General features: G+C 42.3%; 1 protein-coding gene and 1 non-coding gene across 2 annotated transcripts in view; both read right to left on the reverse strand.

The window, feature by feature from the left end:
- The window catches only part of RAB10 (RAB10, member RAS oncogene family), an 89,767-nt gene extending 68,720 nt beyond the window's left edge, over positions 1-21,047 (reverse strand). The window contains exon 1 of the mRNA XM_003935270.4: positions 20,394-21,047. Coding sequence (XP_003935319.1) covers positions 20,394-20,520 — 127 coding nt within the window. The 5' untranslated portion in view covers positions 20,521-21,047. The remainder of the gene's footprint in view (positions 1-20,393) is intronic.
- LOC120362052 (U6 spliceosomal RNA) lies at positions 13,272-13,378 on the reverse strand. The gene has a single exon (XR_005578058.1). It is a non-coding gene; the product is annotated as a U6 spliceosomal RNA (small nuclear RNA).
- Positions 21,048-21,070: the final 23 nt, after the last annotated feature.

The following is a 21,070-nucleotide window of genomic DNA, read 5'->3' on the forward strand; positions in this document are numbered from 1 at the left end:
AGATCGGGCTACTGCACTCTAGCCTGAGCAACAGAGCAAGACTCCATCTTAAAAAAAAAAAAAAAAAAAAATTTCATAGGAGAACTTCGCTGTCGTATCTCCAATATCTAGCACATACTGAGCTATTCAAATATTCAAATGAATGAAGGCATTAGTAAAACGAAAATATACTGCATCTCGAACTTTAAGTTTGTTGGAGCACCTAAACAAAAAGAACATTGTTAATGATCAAGTACAGATTTCCAAAATGGTAAAGCAAACAAGCAATTAGTACAATACTTCACGCTAACACACGAACTTTATATAGCACCTACTATATACAAAGAACTGTATTTAAGATACACAGAACTGTTAAATGTGATCTATGATTTAGAGATCACTGGAAACAGGTATTAAATAATTTTTGTTCTTAGCTGGGTGTGGTGGCTCACGCCTGTAATCCCAGCACTTTGGAAGGCTGAAGCCAGTGGATCACCTGAGATCAGGAGTTCGAGACCAGCCTGGCCAACATGGTGAAACCTTTCTCTAATAAAAATACAAAAAAATTAGCTGGGTGTGGTGGTGCATGCCTGTAATCCCAGCTACTCGGGAGGCTGAGACAGGAGAATCACCTGAACCCGGGAGGCAGAGGTTGCAGTGGGCCAAAAATGTGCCTGGCGACAGAGCGAGACTTCACCTCAGAAAAAAAAAAAAAAAAAAACTCCAGGCACGGTGGCTCACGCCTGTAATCCCAGAACTTTGGGAGGTCGAGGCGGGTGGATCATGAGGTCAAGAGATAGAAACCATCCTGGTCAACATGGTGAAACCCCGTCTCCACTAAAAATACACAAAATTAGCTGGGCATGGTGGTGCATGCCTGTAATTCAAGCTAAGGCAGAAGTGAGGGAGCTGCTTGAACTCAGGAGGCAGAGGTTGCAGTGAGCCAAGATTGTGCCACTGCACTCCAGGCTTGGCGACAGAGCAAGACTCCACCTCAAAAAAAATAAATAAAACTTGCTTTTAATCAAACAAGGGACAAAACAAATTTCAATTAATCCATGGCCTTTTTCTCTACACCATCACCCCAACCACTCTAGCCACTGCTTCTTAATTTCCTTGCTGGATTTCCATCCTGTCTATACCTTAAATGTTGGCATTGCTTACAGTTGTTTTTTTTTTTTTTTTTAATTTTTTATTTTTATTTATTTATTTTTTTAGAGACTGTCTGACTGTTGTTGCCCAGGCTGGAGTCCAACAGCTATTCATAGGCACAACTGTGTGTGATGCTAGCTCAAACTCCTGGACTCAAACAATCCTGCCTCAGTCTCCCGGTAGCTGGGACTACAGGCACTCCCAGCTTCCCTAGTTTTTGGAGGTCTTCTCGCTCCATGCTCATTGAAGCCACTATGACTTCAAGTACTTTTATTTCTCAAGACTAGTAAGGATAGTAGACGTCCTTACTGGAATCCTTACCTCCCAGACATAGCATACAAACGTCTACTGGACACATCAACCTAAATATCTTACAAGCAAGTCACAACATGGAATAACATGCCTCTGAGATCTGCTCCTTCTTGCATATTCATTCCCTAAGTTAATGTTACCAGTTGGCCCAGCCAGTGGTAGTACCAGAAATATGTGGCATAGACCTAACGCTACCACGCATGACACCTCTATACACCAAAGTACTAGCTTATTGTCAGATCATACAAAGTCCTTCATAGTTGGTACCACACAGTTTTTAGGGCCAGGCTCAGTGGCTCACACCTGTAATGCCAGGAATTTAGGAGACATGAGGATCGCTTGAGGCCAGGAGTTCGAGACCAACTTGGGCAACACTGCAAAACTTACCTCTACAAAAAATAAAAAAAAGTAGCTGTGTGTAGTGGCATTAACCTGTAGTCCTAGCTACTCAGGAGGCTGATGGGGAGGACTAGTTGAGCCCAAGAGTTCAAGATTACAGTGAGCTATATGATCACACCACCATACTCTAGCCAGGATGACAGACCAAGACTCTGTCTCAAGAAAAACAACAAATAATTTAGGGAATACGTGAAAATACATCTTGTTTGAGTCTGGACTGTAGTCAGAAATTGATAAAACTTATCTCAAGATAAATGTAGTCTTACTAAACTGGGTGTTTAAAATTCTACATCTTAAAAAAAAAGGGCCGGGCATGGTGGCTCATGCCTGTAATCCCAGTACTTTGGGAGGCTGAGGCGGGCAGATCACAAGGTCAGGAGATCGAGATCATCCTGGCCAACATGGTGAAACGCCGTCTCTACCAAAAATACGAAAATTAGTCGGGTGTGGGTGGCGTACGCCTGTAGTCCCAGCAACTCAGGAAGCTGAGGCAGGAGAATTGCTTGAACCCAGGAGGCGGAAGTTGCAGTGAGCCAAGAACACACCACCGAACTTCAGCCTGGGCAACAAGAGTGAAACAACTTCTCAAAAAAAGAAGAAAAAGAAAAAAAAAAAAGAAACCAAGATCTGGGTATGAACTCTATTTATAATAAATAAATAAATATTGGGGCAGATGCCTATAATCCCCAGCTACTCGGGAAGCTGAGACAGGAGAATTGCTTGAACCTGGGTGGTGGAGGTTGCAGTGAGCTGAGATCACACCACTGCACTCCAGCCTGGCTGACAGAGTGAGACATAGTCTCTCTCTCTCTATATATATATATTCCACAGAAAACTGAAGTAGAAAAATAAAAAATTATTTTAAAAAATATTTGCTTGGATTAAAAAAATAAATGTATCCATTAATATCTAATTTAAGGACAGCAAAAGTATTTATGTAAGACTAAGAATATATAAAGAGGTAGACTAACAATACTCCCACTTTGTAAGCACAAATATTTACCAGCACGTTTGAAATGAGCAAAAAAATCAAAATGATACCTTATTATTCAATGCTAAGTGCTATCATATATGGGACCCACTGAAATGCTTTAGTAGATTACAAATTTGCTGAATCACCTGCTGTTCAGTATTCCATGAAATAGTATCCATCAAGAGCATAAGATTGACATTTAAGCCTACAGTTCTACTCTGTTCAAAAAGTAAAAATACTCCATTTCCCCCAAAGCAAATCAGCTAAGAATTACCCATCTAAATTAAAGCTGTCTCCTTTAAACGTCAGTGATCTGGATAGCAGTGGAACCACTGGAATCAACACTACATTCCACTATGTTACAAAAATCTCATTATTTTGAAGGGCTGGATGTTTACAAAAACAGTAGCAAAATATCATTCACCCCTAACTCTACTACATGCTATGAATTTTAAAAAAAAAAATCGAGTCAAAAATCATTTGAAGTCAAAAAATTATCTCAACTTCCAGTTAAGAGAGTAGAGAAAGATCTTTCTGCCCCCTTCTCTCCAAAGTCACACCAACATAGAGAAAACAAGAAATATAAACTTTTCCTCCATTTCAGTGAATAGACATTTCAACTGCAACCACAGTAAATGAAGACAAAGCAGCTTATGACTTTAAGACCTACTGAAGAAGTTACCAAAGAGGAAAAGTCAATTCATTTGGGAGGGTTTGGCAATAAGAGATATCACACACCAAGGCAGAAAGTGAGGGCTCTTTATTAAGGACACCCAACACATAGCTTCCATCTCACATACCCAGATATTATCATCCCTCAAGGTCAAGTAGGCATCTAAAGGTTCATTCTCTAGAAAATCTGCAACAGATACACTCAGGAACACCAGTCTAAATGGAGTATGGGAATGAGATTAGAAACAGAGAGATTTGAAAAAATAAGGAGATTAAATACAAATGTGTATAATGAAACTAAAGTTAACCCTACACCTGCCCACCCAAGTTCCTTTAGCTGCTCAGATTCAAGAAAGCAGGCAGGCAAACTGACATTCTCCTCCCCGCACCCGAAGCAGGTGATCTGAGTCTTTCTCTAGAGAAACAGAATGGTTCCTGTTGTGTGTTGTGCAAAATAAAATAAGTAAATAAAAATTAAATAAAAATTTAAAAATATATTAAAAAATGAGAAACAGAATGGCTCCAGAAACAAGACCAACAGACATTAATGCTTGGAATCTCTCAGTGAAAAAGAAAGTAGACTCACTATTTCATGATCTTGTAGTAGAGCCCACTGGTGAAAAGTCCTGCCCATGTTTATAGACCTTGAAAACGTCTTTACTTTTTTTTGAGACTGGGTCTCCCTTTGTTGCCCAGCCTTGAGTACAGTGGTGTGATCATGGGTTACTACAGCCTCAACCTCCCAGGCTCAAGAAATCGGCCCATGTCTGCCTCCCAAGTAGCTGGGACTACAGGTACCATGACTAGCTAATTTTTTTTTAATTTTTTTTTGTAGAGATGGGGCTTTCCCTGTGTTGCCCAGGCTGGTCTCAAACTCCTAGGCTCAAGCAATTCTCTTGTCTCAGCCTCCCGAAGTGCTAGGATTACAGGCATAACCCACCAAGTCCTGCTGTAAACATCTTTTTAATGACTCAATTATGAATGTGCAGCCTGAAATCAACAATCATTTGAAGAAGGGTTCCAAAATAAAATATACAATAAAACAAGGGGGAGGGGGCAAAAAGGGAAAACTTGAAGGGAAGATAAAGCAAGAAAGGGAAGAAAACATCAAACAAGCTATCCTCCGAGAAGATAAAATACTATATCCAAAAATCAAGAATTTTAAAAAACAACCTTATGCTAGGCATGGTGGCTCACACTTAAAATCCCAGCACTTCAGGAAGCCAAGTTAGGAAGATCAACTGAGCCCAGAAGTTAAGATCAGGCAGGACAACATAGTGAGGCTCAGTCTCTACAGAAAATTTGAAAATTAATCAGATGCAGCGGCACATGCCTATAGTCCTAGCTACTTGGGAGGCCAAGGCAGGAAGAGCACTTTAGTCCAGGAGGTTGAGGATGCAGAGAGTGATGATCACGCCACTGCACGCTAGCCTGGGCAACAGAGCAAGATTCTGCCTCTAAAAACAAAAATCAAAAAAAAAAAAAAATTTAAGGACCAGGCACAAGGACTATACCTGTAATCTCAGCACTTTGGGAAGCTGATGTGGGACAATTGCTTGAGCCCAGGAGACAAAATGAGACCCATGTATACAAAAACAAACAAACAAACAAAACAGAAAAAATTAGCCAGGCGTGGTGGTGTGCACCTGTGGTCCCAACCACTCAGGAGGCTGAAGTGGGAGGACTGCTTGGGCCTAGGAGGTTGAGACTAGGGTAAGGCTGTCACAAACCTGGGTGACAGAGTGAAATCCTGTCTCAAAAAAAAAAAGTAAGGAATAGACAAGAAAAAACTACTAGAAATTAAAAAATAAGACAGCTGAAAGAAAACTTTCAATATAAAGGTAAAAACATAAAGTCAAAGAAATCTCCCAGGCAGTAAAATAATTAACAAAGTGGGAAGTGGAAAGGCCCACCAAGTACCCAGACCAACAGAAAAAGCCCCACCCACCAAGGTACATGATTATGAATTTTTTAAACTAAGAATTTAAAAAATTAGCAATTGGCCGGGCGCGGTGGCTCAAGCCTGTAATCCCAGCACTTTGGGAGGCCGAGGCGGGTGGATCACGAGGTCAAGAGATCGAGACCATCCTGGTCAACATGGTGAAACCCCGTCTCTACTAAAAATACAAAAAAATTAGCTGGGCATGGTGGCACGTGCCTGTAATCCCAGCTACTCAGGAGGCTGAGGCAGGAGAATTGCCTGAACCCAGGAGGCGGAGGTTGCGGTGAGCCGAGATCGCGCCATTGCACTCCAGCCTGGGTAACAAGAGCGAAACTCCGTCTCAAAAAAAAAAAAAAAAAAAAAAAAAAAAAAAAAAAATTAGCAATCTTCCAGAGACAAACTAAGCTACTATAAACAAATAATTATCCTACTGATAAAGGATAAAGAATCAGAATAGTATCAGACCTATCAGCAACTGGAAGACAATGGAGTAATGCTTTCAAAGTCCTAAGGGAAAACTGTTTTCAACCTAGAACTCTATGCCCTGTCAAACACTCAACTGAGTGTAAAGGAAAGAATTAAAACATTGTTAAACATAGAAAGCCTCAAAAAATTTCCTTTACTATATACCCTTTTAGCAAGAAACTACAACAGAATGATACACTCAAAAGCAGTAAACCAACAAAGAAAGGTACTGCAAAAAAAAAAAAATAATAATAAGGTATAACATACAGGAGAGAAACTTACAAAATTCCCAAGGCAATTAATTGAGAAATAGGCATAATTAATAATCAGTCCATTACTGAAGCAGGACAGAGGAAAATACCTAGTAGAGGGGTGTCCAGGAAAACAATAAAAACCAAAAGATCATTTCTCTGATGGTTTGACTATGTGGAAATTCATTTTGAGAGGTTGCTGGAATACACAGGAAGATCGAAATTAATCATACAAGATAATTTTTAACTTCAGAAGAAATATACTAGACTACTTGACTAAACGGAATATTTACACAGCCACATTAATGTAACCGCTGCATAACAATTTAAGAAAGAATTGAAACAGAGAGTGGAATGAGAATATAAAAAGTTAAAACTCTCATCTAGGCCAGGTGCAGTGGCTCATGTCTGTAATCCCAGCACTCTGGGAGGCTAAGACAGGAGGATCACCTGAGGTCAGAAATTCAACACCAGCCTGGCCAACATGGTTAAACCCCGTCTCTACTAAAAATACAAAAAACTAGCTGGGCGTGGTGGTAGGAGCCTGTAATCCCAGCTACTTGGGAGGCTGAGGCAGGAAAATCGCTTGAACCTGGGAGGCGGAGGTTACAGCGAGCTGAGATTGCACCACTGCACTCCAGCCTGGGCAACAAAAGCAAAACTCCATCGCAAAAAAAGAAAAGAAAGAAAAAATTTCAGAAAGCACACTGTATATTATGGTAAGAGCAAACCACTAAGTCAATTTTCATTCCTGTCAGGTCATACACAATCTCTGAGACCTTGAGAACATCTATATCATCTGATTAACTACATGAAATTAGGTGGGGGAGAAAGGCCTTCATATTCAATAAATGGTACTGGAGCAAACAGACATCTCTTCCACAAGCAAAAAATAAGTTAACCTCAACCTGAACCCCACACTATGAAGAGAATGAAAAGACAAGCTACCCACTGGAAGAAAATATTTGCAAACCACATATCCAACAAAGGACTAGAATTTTATTTATTTTTCTGTTCTTTTGAGATAAGAGTCTCACTGTCGCCCAGACTGGAGTGATCACAGCTCACTGCAGCCTCAACCTCCCTGTCCTCAGCTGATCCTCCTGTCTAAGTCTCCAAGGTACCTGGGACTACAGGTGCACACCACCACATCCAGTTAATTTTTTTTTCTTTTTTGTAGAGAAAGGGTTTCCCCATGTTGCCCAAGCTAGTCTCAAATGATCCACCCACCTCAGCCTCCCAAGGTGCTGGAATTACAGGCATGAGCTACTAATCTGGTCAGGACTAGAATTTTAAATGCACAAAGAACTTTCAAAACAATCCAATTAGAAAATGGGCAATCATATGAACAGACATTTTCCAAAAGATGGCAAATAAGCACATAAAAAGACTTTTCAACACCTTTGGCAATCAGGGAAATGGAAATTAAAAACCATAATGAGATTATCACTACACACTTATCAGAACGACTAAAGTACAAAACAGTCTAACATTATGAAATGCTGGTGAGGATGCAGATAAAGTGCACTCATACACTGTTGAGGATGGGGGTGTAAAATGTTATAGCCATTCTGAAAACAGTCTGGTAGTTTCTTATAAAACTAAACATGTGGCCGGGCGCGGTGGCTCAAGCCTGTAATCCCAACACTTTGGGAGGTCGAGGCGGGCGGATCACAAGGTCAAGAGATCGAGACCATCCTGGTCAACATGGTGAAACCCCGTCTCTACTAAAAATACAAAAAATTAGCTGGGCATGGTGGCGCATGCCTGTAATCCTAGCTACTCAGGAGGTTGAAGCAGGAGAATTGCCTGAACCCAGGAGGCGGAGGTTGCGGTGAGCCGAGATCGCGCCATTGCACTCCAGCCTGGGTAACAAGAGCGAAACTCCGTCTCAAAAAAAAAAATTAAACATGCAATTACTATGTGACCCAACAACTGCAGTTTTGGGTGTTTATTCCAGAGAAATGAAAATTTATGATCACACAAAAACCTATACACAAATATTCGTAGCAGCTTTATTCCTATTAGCTAAAAACTGGAATCAGCCCAGATGTTTGTTCCTCAATGGGTGAAGGTTAAACAAACTATGGCACATACTATAAAGTACTACTCAACAATTAAAAAAACAAACTAATGGGCCGAGCACAGTGGCTCATACCTGTAATCCCAGCACTTTGGGAGGCCAAGGCAGGCAGATCACCTAAGGTCAGGAGTTCGAGACCAGTCTGGTCAACACAGTGAAACCCTGTCTCTACTAAATACAAAAAAACTAGCCAAGTGTGGTGGCACATGCCTGTAGTCCCAGCTACTTGGGAGGCTGCGGCAGGAGAATAGCTTGAACCCCAGAGGCAGAGGTTGCAGTCAGCCAAGATTGCACCACTGCACTCCAGCCTAAGCAACAGTGAGACTCTGTCTCAAAAAAAAGAAAAAAGAAAGAAAGAAAAAGGAAAAACAACTAATGATACACACAACTTCCATTACTCTCCAAGAAATTATACTGAGTGTGTGTGTGGGGGGGAGCCAATCCCAAAAGGCACATTCTGTATGATTCAATTTATATAACATTTGTAAAGTGACAAAATTTTAGAAATGGAGGACAGTTTCATAGTTACCAAGGTTTGGACTGTAGAAATACCAGGGACGGGCCCGGCACGGTGGCTCAAGCCTGTAATCCCAGCACTTTGGGAGGCTGAGGCGGGTGGATCACGAGGTCAAGAGATCGAGACCATGCTGGTCAACATGGTGAAACCCCGTCTCTACTAAAAATATAAAAAATTAGCGGGGCATGGTGGCACGTGCCTGTAATCCCAGCTACTCAGGAGGCTGAGGCAGGAGAATTGCCTGAACCCAGGAGGTGGAGGTTGCGGTGAGCCGAGATCGTGCCATTGCCCTCCAACCTCGGTAACAAGAGCGAAACTCTGTCTCAAAAAAAAAAAAAGAAATATCAGGGACTATGATTATAAAAGAACATGAAGGATCCTTGCTCCTTGGAACTGTTGTGTACTGACTATGGTGGGGGATACATGAACCTACATAAGTGATAAAATTGTACCAAATTTAATATAAATAAAAATGAGCCGGGCGCGGTGGCTCAAGCCTGTAATCCCAGCACTTTGGGAGGCCGAGGCGGGTGGATCACGAGGTCAAGAGATCGAGACCATCCTGGTAAACATGGTGAAACCCCGTCTCTACTAAAAGTGCAAAAAATTAGCTGGGCATGGTGGCACGTGCCTGTAATCCCAGCTACTCAGGAGGCTGAGGCAGGAGAATTGCCTGAGCCCAGGAGGCGGAGGTTGCGGTGAGCCGAGGTCGCGCCATTGCACTCCAGCCTGGGTAACAAGTGCGAAACTCCGTCTCAAAAAAAAAAAAAAAAAAAAAATATATATATATATATATATATATAAATAAAAATGAATAAAAATAAAACTGGGGAAATTTTAGTAAGACTGATGTCTTACAACGGATGTAAATATTCTGGTTGTGATGTTATACTACAGTTTCCCAAAACTGTTACCATTGGGAAAAACTGGGCAAAGTGTACAAGTATTTTGTATTATCTTTCACAACTGCATGATAAATTACAATTATCTTAATAAAGATTTCAATTTAGGCCGGGCGTGGTGGCTCACGTCTGTAATCCCAGCAGCACTTTGGGAGGCTGAGGCGGGCAGATCACAAGATCAAGAGGTCAAGACCATCCTAGCCAACATGGTAAAACCCTGTCTCTACTAAAAATACAAAAACTAGCTGAGCATGGTGGCAGGCACCTGTAGTCCCAGCTACTCAGGAGTCGGAGGCGGAGGTTGTAGTGAGCCGAGATCTCGCCACTGCACTCTAGCCTGGCGACAGAGCAAGATGCTGTCTCCAAAAAAAAAAAAAAAAACACTTCAATTTTAAAAAGACTGCACAGGCCGGGCGTGGTGGCTCACGCTTATAATCCTAGCACTTTGGGAGGCCGAGACGGGTGGATCACGAGGTCAAGAGATCGAGACCATTCTGGTCAACATGGTGAAACCCTGTCTCTACTAAAAATACAAAAACGAGCTGGGCATGGTGGCGCATGCCTGTAATCCCAGCTACTCGGGAGGCTGAGGCAGGAGAATTGCTTGAACCCAGGAGACGGAGGTTGCGGTGAGCCGAGATCACGCCATTGCACTCCAGCCTGGGTAACAAGAGCAAAACTCCGTCTCCAAAAAAAAAAGACTGTATATAAGCATTACTAATGATATGAAAGAAACCAATCAACACTGTCTTCTGTTCTAATTTTGATGTGATGTACTTTTTGGGTCTCCAGAATAACAGTTTTTCCATTTTCTAATGTTTTACAACCTTGGAAGCTCTGTTTTCTGGGTCATATTTGAAACACAGCATTCTAGGCCAGGCACAGTGGCTCATACCTATAATCCCAGCACTTTGGGAGGCTGAGGCAGGAGGATCACTTGAGCCCAGGAATTCGAATCCAGTCTAGGCAACATAGCAAGACCCAGTCTCTACAAAAGTCAAATAAAATAAAAACTAAACTCTTCCTTTATGACTTAACCATCTCAATAAACAGTTTTCTCACACAAATCTCTTCAGCCAATTATACAATTTATATTCTGTGCTAAATGATGGTCTCTCATTTGTAAATAAACACTCAACAAGCTCCTACTCCTCTGTTCTTCACAACTGCTACCACAGCTCTGCCTGGGCAACCTTCTACTGTTAATAGTTGAAAGAGATTGCCAAAATTTCTCCTACTGTTCCCTCCCTTTTGCAAACAAAGTAAGAATACCAGTATTTCCTTTGCTGTGCTTGTGCATCATGATATACAATTCTTTCTTCTCTATTATGCTCTAAGTTAGCAAAGGACAAGTAAACTGAACAAAATCCTTGATATTTTGTGCTAAGACTTGTTATTTCCCTATTCTTGCCTCTCCCAAAAAAACAAAAAAACATAGCGACTCTACCTTTCAAACTGAAATTGATGAGTAGTACAACTATCATTGATTTTTAAAAACACAACAATGAAATTCTCAGAGTGAGCAATATGGTTATGAACAAGATTGGCTGTGGATTCTAATAAAAACTCCTGGCTGGGCACAGTGGCTCACGCATGTAATCCCAGCATTTTGAGAGGCCGAGGCGGAAGGATCACCTGAGGTCAGGAGTTTGAGACCAGCCTGGTCAACATGGTGAAATCTCATTTCTACTAAAAATACAAAAATCAGCCGGGTGCAGTGGCTTGTGCCTGTAATCCCAGCTACTGGGGAAGCTGAGGCAGGAGGATCGTTTGAATCCGGGAGGTGGAGGTTGCAATAAGCCAAGATCGTGCCGCTGCCTGTGCAACAAGAATAAAACTCCATCTCAAGAAAAACAAAAAACTCCTTCACTAATTAACCATGTGGCTTTCTGGAAGTTACTTCACCTCACCAGTCTGTTTTCCCACTTTGAAAATTCATTTTAGGGTTTATTCCTGCACTGATATTTTATGATTCTAACATTCCAAGAAGGTCTATGTAGATACAGACAACAAAAAGACAAATCTGCCTTCAATATCTAAGAGTATAGACCAGTGATATTAAAGCATGGGAAAGTACCATAAAGGATCCTCTTGATTCGCAACCACTGGTTAACAGTAGCTAACACCTGGAACAGGAGGGGCCATCTGTAACCAAATGTTCTTTTAGAGAGCTGGGTCAAGTGTCAGTTTTTTGGGTTTGTTAGGTGGTGGGGAAAATATATCTAAAACATTCACCATCTAAACCATTTTTTAAAACATGGCATAAAACATAACATTAAATTTGCCATCTTAACCATTTTTAATGTGTACAGTCCAATAGGTGTTAAGTGTATCACACCATTGTGCAACAGCTCTCCAGAGCCTTTTCATTTTTGCAAAACTGTAATGCGTTATTTTATACTCATTAAACAACTTCCTATTTCCCTCTTCCCCAGCCCCTGGTAATCATCATTTTTTCTCTTTTTATGAATTTGACTTCAGATATCCTCGTATAAATGAAATCACATACTATTTGTCTTTTCATGCATTTCAAACATTTTCAAGTGTACAATTCAGTGGCATTATTAATTCATACTGTTATGCAACTACCACCACTATCCCTCTCTTTAACTTTTTCATCCCCCCAAACTAAAACTCTGCTCAGAAAGCAGTTAATTCCCCATTACCGCATCCCCCAGGCCCTGGTAACCACCATTCCACTAATTTGTCTATTACAGGTACTTCACACATTATCTGTCCTTTTGTATCCAATTCATTTTAGTTAGTAAACTATTTTCAAGGCTCCTCCATGTGGTAACATATTTTAGAATTTCCCTCCCTTTTAAGGCTAAGTAACATTCCATTTTATGTATATACCACATTTTTTTATCCATTCATCCACTGAGGAACCCTTGAGTTGTTTCTACCTTTCAGCTATTGTGAATAAAGCTGTTATGAACACTGGTGAAAAAAATATCTGTTTGAGTTTTTTACTGTTGTCTTTTGTTTTGAGACAGGGTCTTACTCTGTTGCCCAGGCTGGAGCGCAGTGGCGTGATCTTAGCTCATTTCAACCTCCGCTTCCCGGGTTCAAGTGATTTTCTTACCTCGGACTTCCAAACAGTTGGTACAACAGGCATGCGCCACCACATCCAGCTAATATTTGGGGGTTTCTTGGTAGAGACAGGATCTCAACATGTTGCCCAGGCTAGTCTTGAGCGCCTGAGCCCAAGTGATCTAGCCTCCCAAAGTCCTGGGATTTACAGGCATGAGCCACCTCACCTGCTCCTGTTGGAATCTTTGATTTAAATTATTCTAGATATAACTTGAAGTGCGATTACTAGGTCATATGGTAATTTCATTTTAAAGTTTTTGAGAAACCATTATATTGTTTCCCACTGTGGCTGCACCATTTCACATTCCTACCAGCAATGTACCAAGGTTCCAATTTCTCTACAACCTCAATTTGTTTTTGTCTTTTGTTGTTGTTGTTATAACTATTCTAACAGTGGCAAAATAACATCTCATTGTGGTTTTGATTTGCATTTCCTTAATTATTAGTGATGCTGAACATCTTTCTATGTGCTTATTGGCCAACTGTTTATCTTCTTTGAAGTGTATCTGGATAGATTTTTAAAAAATAATAATAATTATGAAACACTTCACAAATTTGCAGGTCATCTTTGCACAGGGGCCATGCTAATCTTCTCCACATCATTCCAATTTTAGTATATATGCTGCCAAAGCAAGCACTCTGGATAGTTTTTTGGGGTTTTTGGTTTAAGATAGAATTTCACTCTGTCACCCAGAATGGAGTGTGATGATGCAATCATAGCTCACTGCAGCTTCAAAATCCTGGGCTCAAGTGATCCTCCCATCTCAGCCTCCTGAGTAGCTGGAACTACCAGTATGCACCACCACACCCAGCTAATTTTTTATTTAAAAGATCTTTTTGTAGAGATGTGGTCTGACTAAGTTGCCCAGGCTGGTCTCGAACTCCTGAGCTCAAGCTATCCTCCTGCCTCAGCCTTCCAAAGTGTTGGAAATACAAGTGTGAACCATAGCACCCAGCCTAATCAATCATTTCTTAAACTCTGGTTAGTGGAACCAACCTACTCTTCCAAAACTTAGCAAAAACATCCTGACAACAAAATATATGTATTATACCTCTCTCAAGGACAACAGCCTTTACCAACTTGATTACTGACATGGAGCCCAGAGACTCCAATTCCCAACAGAAAATATTCCCTGTGAAAAAAAGGAGTTAAGTCTTATGGTGGTGAAAGAATTAATGACACCAAAAGGTAGCATATCCAGTACAGAAGCAGCCCACTAAAAACTTGTGCTTTGGCCGGGCGCGGTGGTTCAAGCCTGTAATCCCAGCACTTTGGGAGGCAGAGGCGGGTGGATCACAAGGTCAAGAGATCAAGACCATCCTAGTCAACATGGTGAAACCCCGTCTCTACTAAAAATACAAAAAATTAGCTGGGCATGGTGGTGCGTGCCTGTAATCCCAACTACTTAGGAGGCTGAGGCAGGAGAATTGCCTGAACCCAGGAGGCGGAGGTTGCAGTGAGCCAAGATCGTGCCATTGCACTCCAGCCTGGGTAACAAGAGCGAAACTCCGTCTCAGAAAAGGAAAAAAAAAAAAAACTTGTGCTTTGGGGACTAGTCTATGTAATTCCCACATAACTGATGAGAAATGCGTTCCTGAGCTCATACTACCAAGATGGTTATGGTCAAATCAACCACTGAAATCTGCTCATCCAAAAGTAGTAACTCTCTCAAGACTATCTTTCAAAACAACCTTTCAATTTCTAAGAGCAGTCTTGCCCTATTAGCCAAACAGCTATTAATCTTTTTTGTTTGTTTTTCTGAGTCAGAATCTCACTCTTGTCGCCCAGGCTGGAATGCAGTGGCACAATGTCGGCTCACTGCAACCTCCACCTCCTGGGTTCAAGCAATTCTCCTGCCTCAGCCTCCCGAGCAGCTAGGATGACAGGTGAGCACCACCATGCCCAGCTAATTTTGGTATTTTTAGTAGAGACAGAGTTTTGCCTTATTGGCCAGGTTGGTCTCGACTTCCTGGCCTCTGGGAATCTGCCTGCCTCAGAGCCTCCCCAAGTGCTGAAATTTTATAGGCATGTGCCACAGGGCCTGACCACAGCTAATATTCTTAAGCTCGATCCCAACCTACTTCATATAATGATCAGAAAGTAGGTAAAAAAGGAAAAATTTTAAATGAACTAGTCCCAATTTGCATTAAGAGGATCCTGATTGTACCACCTGTCTGCCTTCATTCATTATTTATGGTGCACCCATTAAGTGTAGGTACTCTTCCAGGTGTTTAGCACATGAGAAAAAAACGAAAGACAAAAGATTTCTGCCTTTGTGCACTTATATTCTGGTGCCCTCAGATTCGTTTTGAGATTGGCTGAGTGTAACATACCAGTAACTTGTTTTTGCAGCAGTCTGCAACAAGTCTGATCATAAATATAATGCATAATTCCTAACACGATGTATGAGAGCTAAAAATACATAAAAAATTTCAAATACAGTAGTCTTTGTGAACGCCATCCTATAAATCTATAAAAATTATTTCTTCAAAAAACCAATAGTCAATAAGAAACTAAAATGACTGTACCTGAAATAATAAGGGACTGCCTTATTTTGGCTATCTGGTCCTTCTGAACACCTGCAAGACATTACTATACAAACCTTGAGATGTTTTTTGTTTTGTTTTTTTCACACAGTCTTGCTCTGTCACCCACGCTGGAGTGCAGTGGCGTGATCAGAACTCACTGCACCCTTGAACTCCAGGGCTCAAGTGATCCTCCAACCTCAGCCTCCCCTGTAGCTAAAACTACCGAAAACATGCTACCATGTCCCTCTAATTTTTTGTTTATGTAGAGATGGGGGGGGTCTCACTACATTGCCCACATGGTCTCAAACTCCTGACCTCAAATGATCCTTCCACCTCAGCCTCCCAAAGTGCTTGGATTACAGGTTTGAGCCACCATGACCAGCCCTCAGGATGCTTTAACAACCAAGTGACCACTCACAAATTTAATTATCACTTATACTTAAAGAATGCTCTAGATTTTAGAAACAACCCAGCCAGATGCAATGGTGCTCGTTTACAGTCCCAGCTACTTGGAGGCTCAGGAAGAAGGATTGCTTGAGCCCAGGAGTTCGAGGCTACAGTGAGCTACGATTGCACCACTGCACTCCAACCTGGGTGAGAGTGAGATTTAATTTTTTAGACAACAAACCCAAGTCATTTGATAAAATTTAACACATTCCTGAAAAGTAGTCTGCATTCAAAGCATTTCTAGTCATCTGCATATTGGCCATCTGGCTACTTTAGATTGTTTAGACAAGTACCACCCAGTATGGTAGCCACTAGCCACATGTGGCTATTAATCACTTGAAATGTACCTTTTTAAAATTTATTTTTTCATTACAAAATATATATCCAGGCTGGGCGCAGTGGCTCAAGCCTGTAATCCTAGCACTTTGGGAGGCCGAGGCGGGTGGATCACAAGGTCGAGATCAAGACCATCCTGGTCAACATGGTGAAACCCCATCTCTACTAAAAATACAAAACATTAGTTGGGCATGGTGGCGCGTGCCTGTAATCCCAGCTACTCAGGAGGTTGAGGCAGGAGAATTGCCTGAACCCAGGAGGCGGAGGTTGCAGTGAGCCGAGATGGTGCCACTGCACTCCACCCTGGGTAACAAGAGTGAAACTCCGTCTCAAAAAAAAAAAACAAAACAAAAAAAAACCAAAATATGTATCTATGTAGAAATACACCAAATCTAAATTGAGATGAGTTGTAAGCACAGCTTACAAACCAGAGAAAAAGAATGCAAAACATCTCAACAATTTTATTTTATTTTTTCATACAGGCAGGGTCTCACTATGTTGCCCAGTCTGCTCTCAAACTCTTAAGTCCAAGCAATCATCCTACCTTGGCCTGACAAAGTGCTAGGATTAGAGGTGTGAGCCACTGAGGCTGCCCTCAACAATTTTTAAGTCTTGATTACACAATAAAGTAACATTTTAGATATGAGTTAAAATATAATATTAAAATTTGCTTTTTAAAATGTGGCTATTTGGCAGGGCTCGGTGGCTCACACCTGTAATCCCAGAATTTTGGGAGGTCCAGGTGGGCAGATCACCTGAGTAAGGCATTCAAGACCAACCTGACCAACATGGTGAAACCCTGTCTCTACTAAAAAAAATTCAAAAATTAGCTGGGCATGGTTGCAGATGCCTGTAATCCCAGCTATTTGGGAGGCTGAGGCAGGAGTATTGCTTGAACCCGGGAGTCAGTAAGCCAAGATTGCACCACGGAACTCCAGCCTGGGCAACAAAACAAGACTCCACCTCAAAAAAAAAAAAAAAAAAAAAAGGCTATTAAAAGTAGTATTTGTGGCTCACATTATTTCACTTGGATAGACTTCTAAACCTGTGCACAAAGAGCTAATACATGAATGTGTTCAAACTGTACTTAGAATCACACTCATTTTCTCAATTTACACTATTCAACATGTTAAATATGAAAATATTTTTATATGAAAGTATCAAAATGCAAAATCTAAAGTAAAATTGTTTAGTAGGGCTAGATGCAGTGGCTCATACCTGTAATCCCAGCACCTTTGGGAGGCTGAGGTGGGTGGATCACCTGAGGTCAGGAATTGGAGAGCAGCCTGACCAACATGATGAAACTGTCTCTACTAAAAACACTAAATTGGCTGGGCATGGTGGTGCACACCTGTAATCCCGGCTACCCGGGAGACTGAGGCAGGAGAATCGCTTGAACCTGGGAGGCAGAGGCTACAGTGATCCAAGATTGCACCACTGTACTCCAAGCTGAGCAACGGGAGAGAAACTCCATCTCAAAAAAAAAAAAAAAAAAGAGGGAGGGTGAACACAGTGGCTCATGTCTGTGATCTCAATACTTTGGGAGCCAAAGCGAGTGGATCACCTGAGGTCAGGAGTTCAAGATCAGCCAGGCAAACATGGTGAAACTCTGTTTCTACTAAAAATACAAAAAATCAGCTGAGTGTGCTGGTGGGCACCTGTAATTCCAGCTACTCCGGAGACTGAGGCAGGAGAATTGCTTAAGCCTGGGAGGCGGAGGTTGCAGTGAGCCAAGATCAGACCATTGCACTCCAGCGTGGGCAAAAACAATGAAACTCCATCTCAAAAAAAAAAAAAGTAATCGTTTAGTGGAGCACCAACAAATACTTGGATACCACTATGCGCAGGACGTTCAATCCACAGAATAACATGTTCTGCCACACTTCCACAGCAGAAGAGTCACATATTCTATATATAGTTAATGTGGACTGTGCTCCTACAAAGTGCCTAGCACCGTGTGAAGTGCTTTACTCTAGCTAACTCATAACATCTTCACAATTATCCTATGTGGTAGATACCATTATTAACACTTCTAAAGAACCTGAAACCAAAGTTGCACAGGTAATACTGTGGAACCAGGATTTCAACCCAGCAGACTTGATCCAAAATCATCACACATCTTCCCAAGTAAAAGGATGACAAAAAGATTATACCATTATCTTAGAGGACTGAGTTTTAGATGGGGGCACGTACCCTTTACAAAAAGATTGGAGTAGACAAAGTTAATGTTTTGCTTCCAATTCTCTCCATCCACCACTGTTCCTAATGACAGGTTAAAGCTGACCACATGGCTGGGCATGGTGGCTCACGCCTGTAATCCCAGCACTTTGGTAGGCTGAGGAGGTGGGCTGCTTGAGGTCAGGAGTTCAAGACCAGCCTGACCAACATGGTGAAACCCAGTCTCTACTAAAAATACATAAATTAGACAGGCACGGTGGTGGGCACCTTTAATCTCAGCTACTCAGGAGGCTTAAGTAGGAGAATTGCTTAACCCCTGAGGCGGAGGCTGCAGTGAGCTGAGTTCATGCCACTGCACTCCAGCCTAGGTGACAGTGCGAAACTTTGTCTCAAAATAAAGTTGACCACATGAATTAAATCATCAACCTTACTATATGTTTGTTCTATGCTCCCTTTTCCAGAAAGGCCTTATCCCAGCCCTCTGACCCAATTCCTATTAGTCCTTCAGACTTCATCATTTTAGATATCATCTCTATGTAAGCCTACTCAGACTCCTCACGATTTAGGCTAGACAATGCTCCTCCCTATGGTTACTACTGTAGCACCTTCCACAGTTATGACTGATCTCACTGGAATGCTCCTCAAGGGGTCTGTTGTGTTCACCATTTATTCCCAGTGCCTAAGAACAATGCCCAGCATTAGGTGCTCAGTAAATATTTGCTGACCCATCTGATCACCTAACCCCACCCAGCTACAGCAAAAGTGGAGTGTTAACAGCAAACTTAGTGCTAGGGAAGTGCTAGCGCTAAGTGCTACTGTTCTCTAACCCAGAAGTCAGAGAACAAGTTCTAAGTTTCATGAAATTTGTAAAAGACCAAGAGAACAGTAAGATACTCTGGAAATAAGAACTGTAATTTCCACCCAAAAAGGGTGAGCGAAATAAAAATCTGTTTTTAAAAAATCACTTGTCCAATTTAATTTCAGTATAATTACTTTTGTAAGAATGAAGCAGTATTTGTCACACACAAAAAAATCCAAACCAAATTATTTCAGTAACGCTATAAATTGTTTCAAATCAGCTTAATTTTAACAATTCCCAGAGTTCAAAGACAACTGTAGTTGCTTTTTTAAATCGTCTCAATAGAAAACGACATTAAAAATGGGTTAAACTACACCGCCACAATGCTGAGTGCTGGGCTCCAAGTGACAGAGGCAGCCATGGGTCTTCAAGAAATTTATTGGGGATCGGGTGAGTTTCACAATTAATTTAGCACAATTAGCATCAGCGCCACTAAATTTTCTAAACAGATTCAAAAGGGACTTTCCTAGAGCCTTCCCCTTTCCTTTCCTAGACGGGAAATTCGATTTAAAAGGTCACTCTTTAGCTCTTACTTCCACACTAAGTAATTCTGAAACGTGGTGAAAGTACATTAGAAGTCCTTAGGGCTATGACTGGCAAAATAATTTCCTGTAAATACTACAGTCGAAACAGAAGAGAGAACTTGACTTCATTCTGTTGGGTTTGAGGACAGAAACTGATCATCTCCCCCAGATTACTGTTTCTGTTGATGTCTCGAAAAGCACCGAGGCAAATATGCCAGAGTCCCACCACAAGCGCGAAGAGCCTCCGATTGTTTGACACATCAACGGATGTCAATGAGGGCGACTCACTTCTCCCTTCTAATGAGCCTTAATTATTCTCCACACAAACCCTCAAGTTTACTCTAAGTTATGACCATATGGAATCTTCTCTTTGCCCCAGAGTACAAATTCAGGCCTTTCCCAAATAGCTAGTACTGTTGCAATCGCAACCACTGAAATAAATACCTTAAATATACCACACATCTAGTAATTCCAAGCAAATGTGGAAAAAGCCAGTCCAGTCGCCTGAAGAAATAAGGTTCTGGAACGGGGTTAAATGATGCATATTTTGTAACCGAAGGCACTGAGCATAGTGGGAGACTCGAAAGCAAAACACCGGATGGAAAGCATGGAAGACCCCGCCCCAGTAAGCTCGATGCCGATTCAAATCGTAACTTGGGTCTGTCGTTTGGAATCGGAATCACTGAAACAAAGGCGTATATTACGGGAAGCAAGATGTCTGGAGTAAAATAAACGGTTTACAGCTACCGAGACCGTACACCGTCCTCCCACAGGTCTTACCTATGGTGGAAATAAAGGTGGTATTGAAGGCATCATCCGAAAAACGGAAAAGGACGCAGGTCTTCCCCACTCCCGAGTCCCCGATCAGGAGCAGCTTGAAAAGCAGGTCGTACGTCTTCTTCGCCATTGGGAGGAGCGGCTCGGGCTCTCGCCGCCGGCGGCCCCAAGGGATCGGTCCCTCTCACTACGGCCAACTCCTCACTCGGGCGTTCTCAGGCCGGAGGACTGGGAAGCGTGGGAAAAAGGAAGGCTCGAGAGGGTGCGGGCGACCTACGAACAGCTTCGAGGAAGGCCCGACAGTGGCGGCGTCCAGTGCCTCCGAAGGCGGCAACCGCAGCTCCGCAGCCTCTCCCAGCCGCTCCGCCCGGTTCCGGGGAGTCGGTCGGGACAAAATGGCCTCCCCTCCCCCCTCAGGGCTTCTCGGCCGGGACGCTCCCACGGACGAGCAAGCCTGCTCTGCCGTCGAGGAGGCGCGGCGGGCGTGTGTACAGTGTCTCCCCGGAGCAGAACCTCTGCGCTAGCACGCCGCGAGGACAGCGAAGGATCTCCAAGTCGACGAGCTCAGCTACATAGCCTCAGGAAGGCGAGCCACCCCGGCCAGAGCCACCTTTCCCCCGTGCCCTCTCACGCCAGCGTGCGCGCTGCCTGAGACGCACGCAAGGACGTACGCCCGCCCT

The sequence above is a fragment of the Saimiri boliviensis genome, chromosome 1 (assembly GCF_048565385.1).
Source record: "Saimiri boliviensis isolate mSaiBol1 chromosome 1, mSaiBol1.pri, whole genome shotgun sequence".
Taxonomy (NCBI): domain Eukaryota; kingdom Metazoa; phylum Chordata; class Mammalia; order Primates; family Cebidae; genus Saimiri; species Saimiri boliviensis.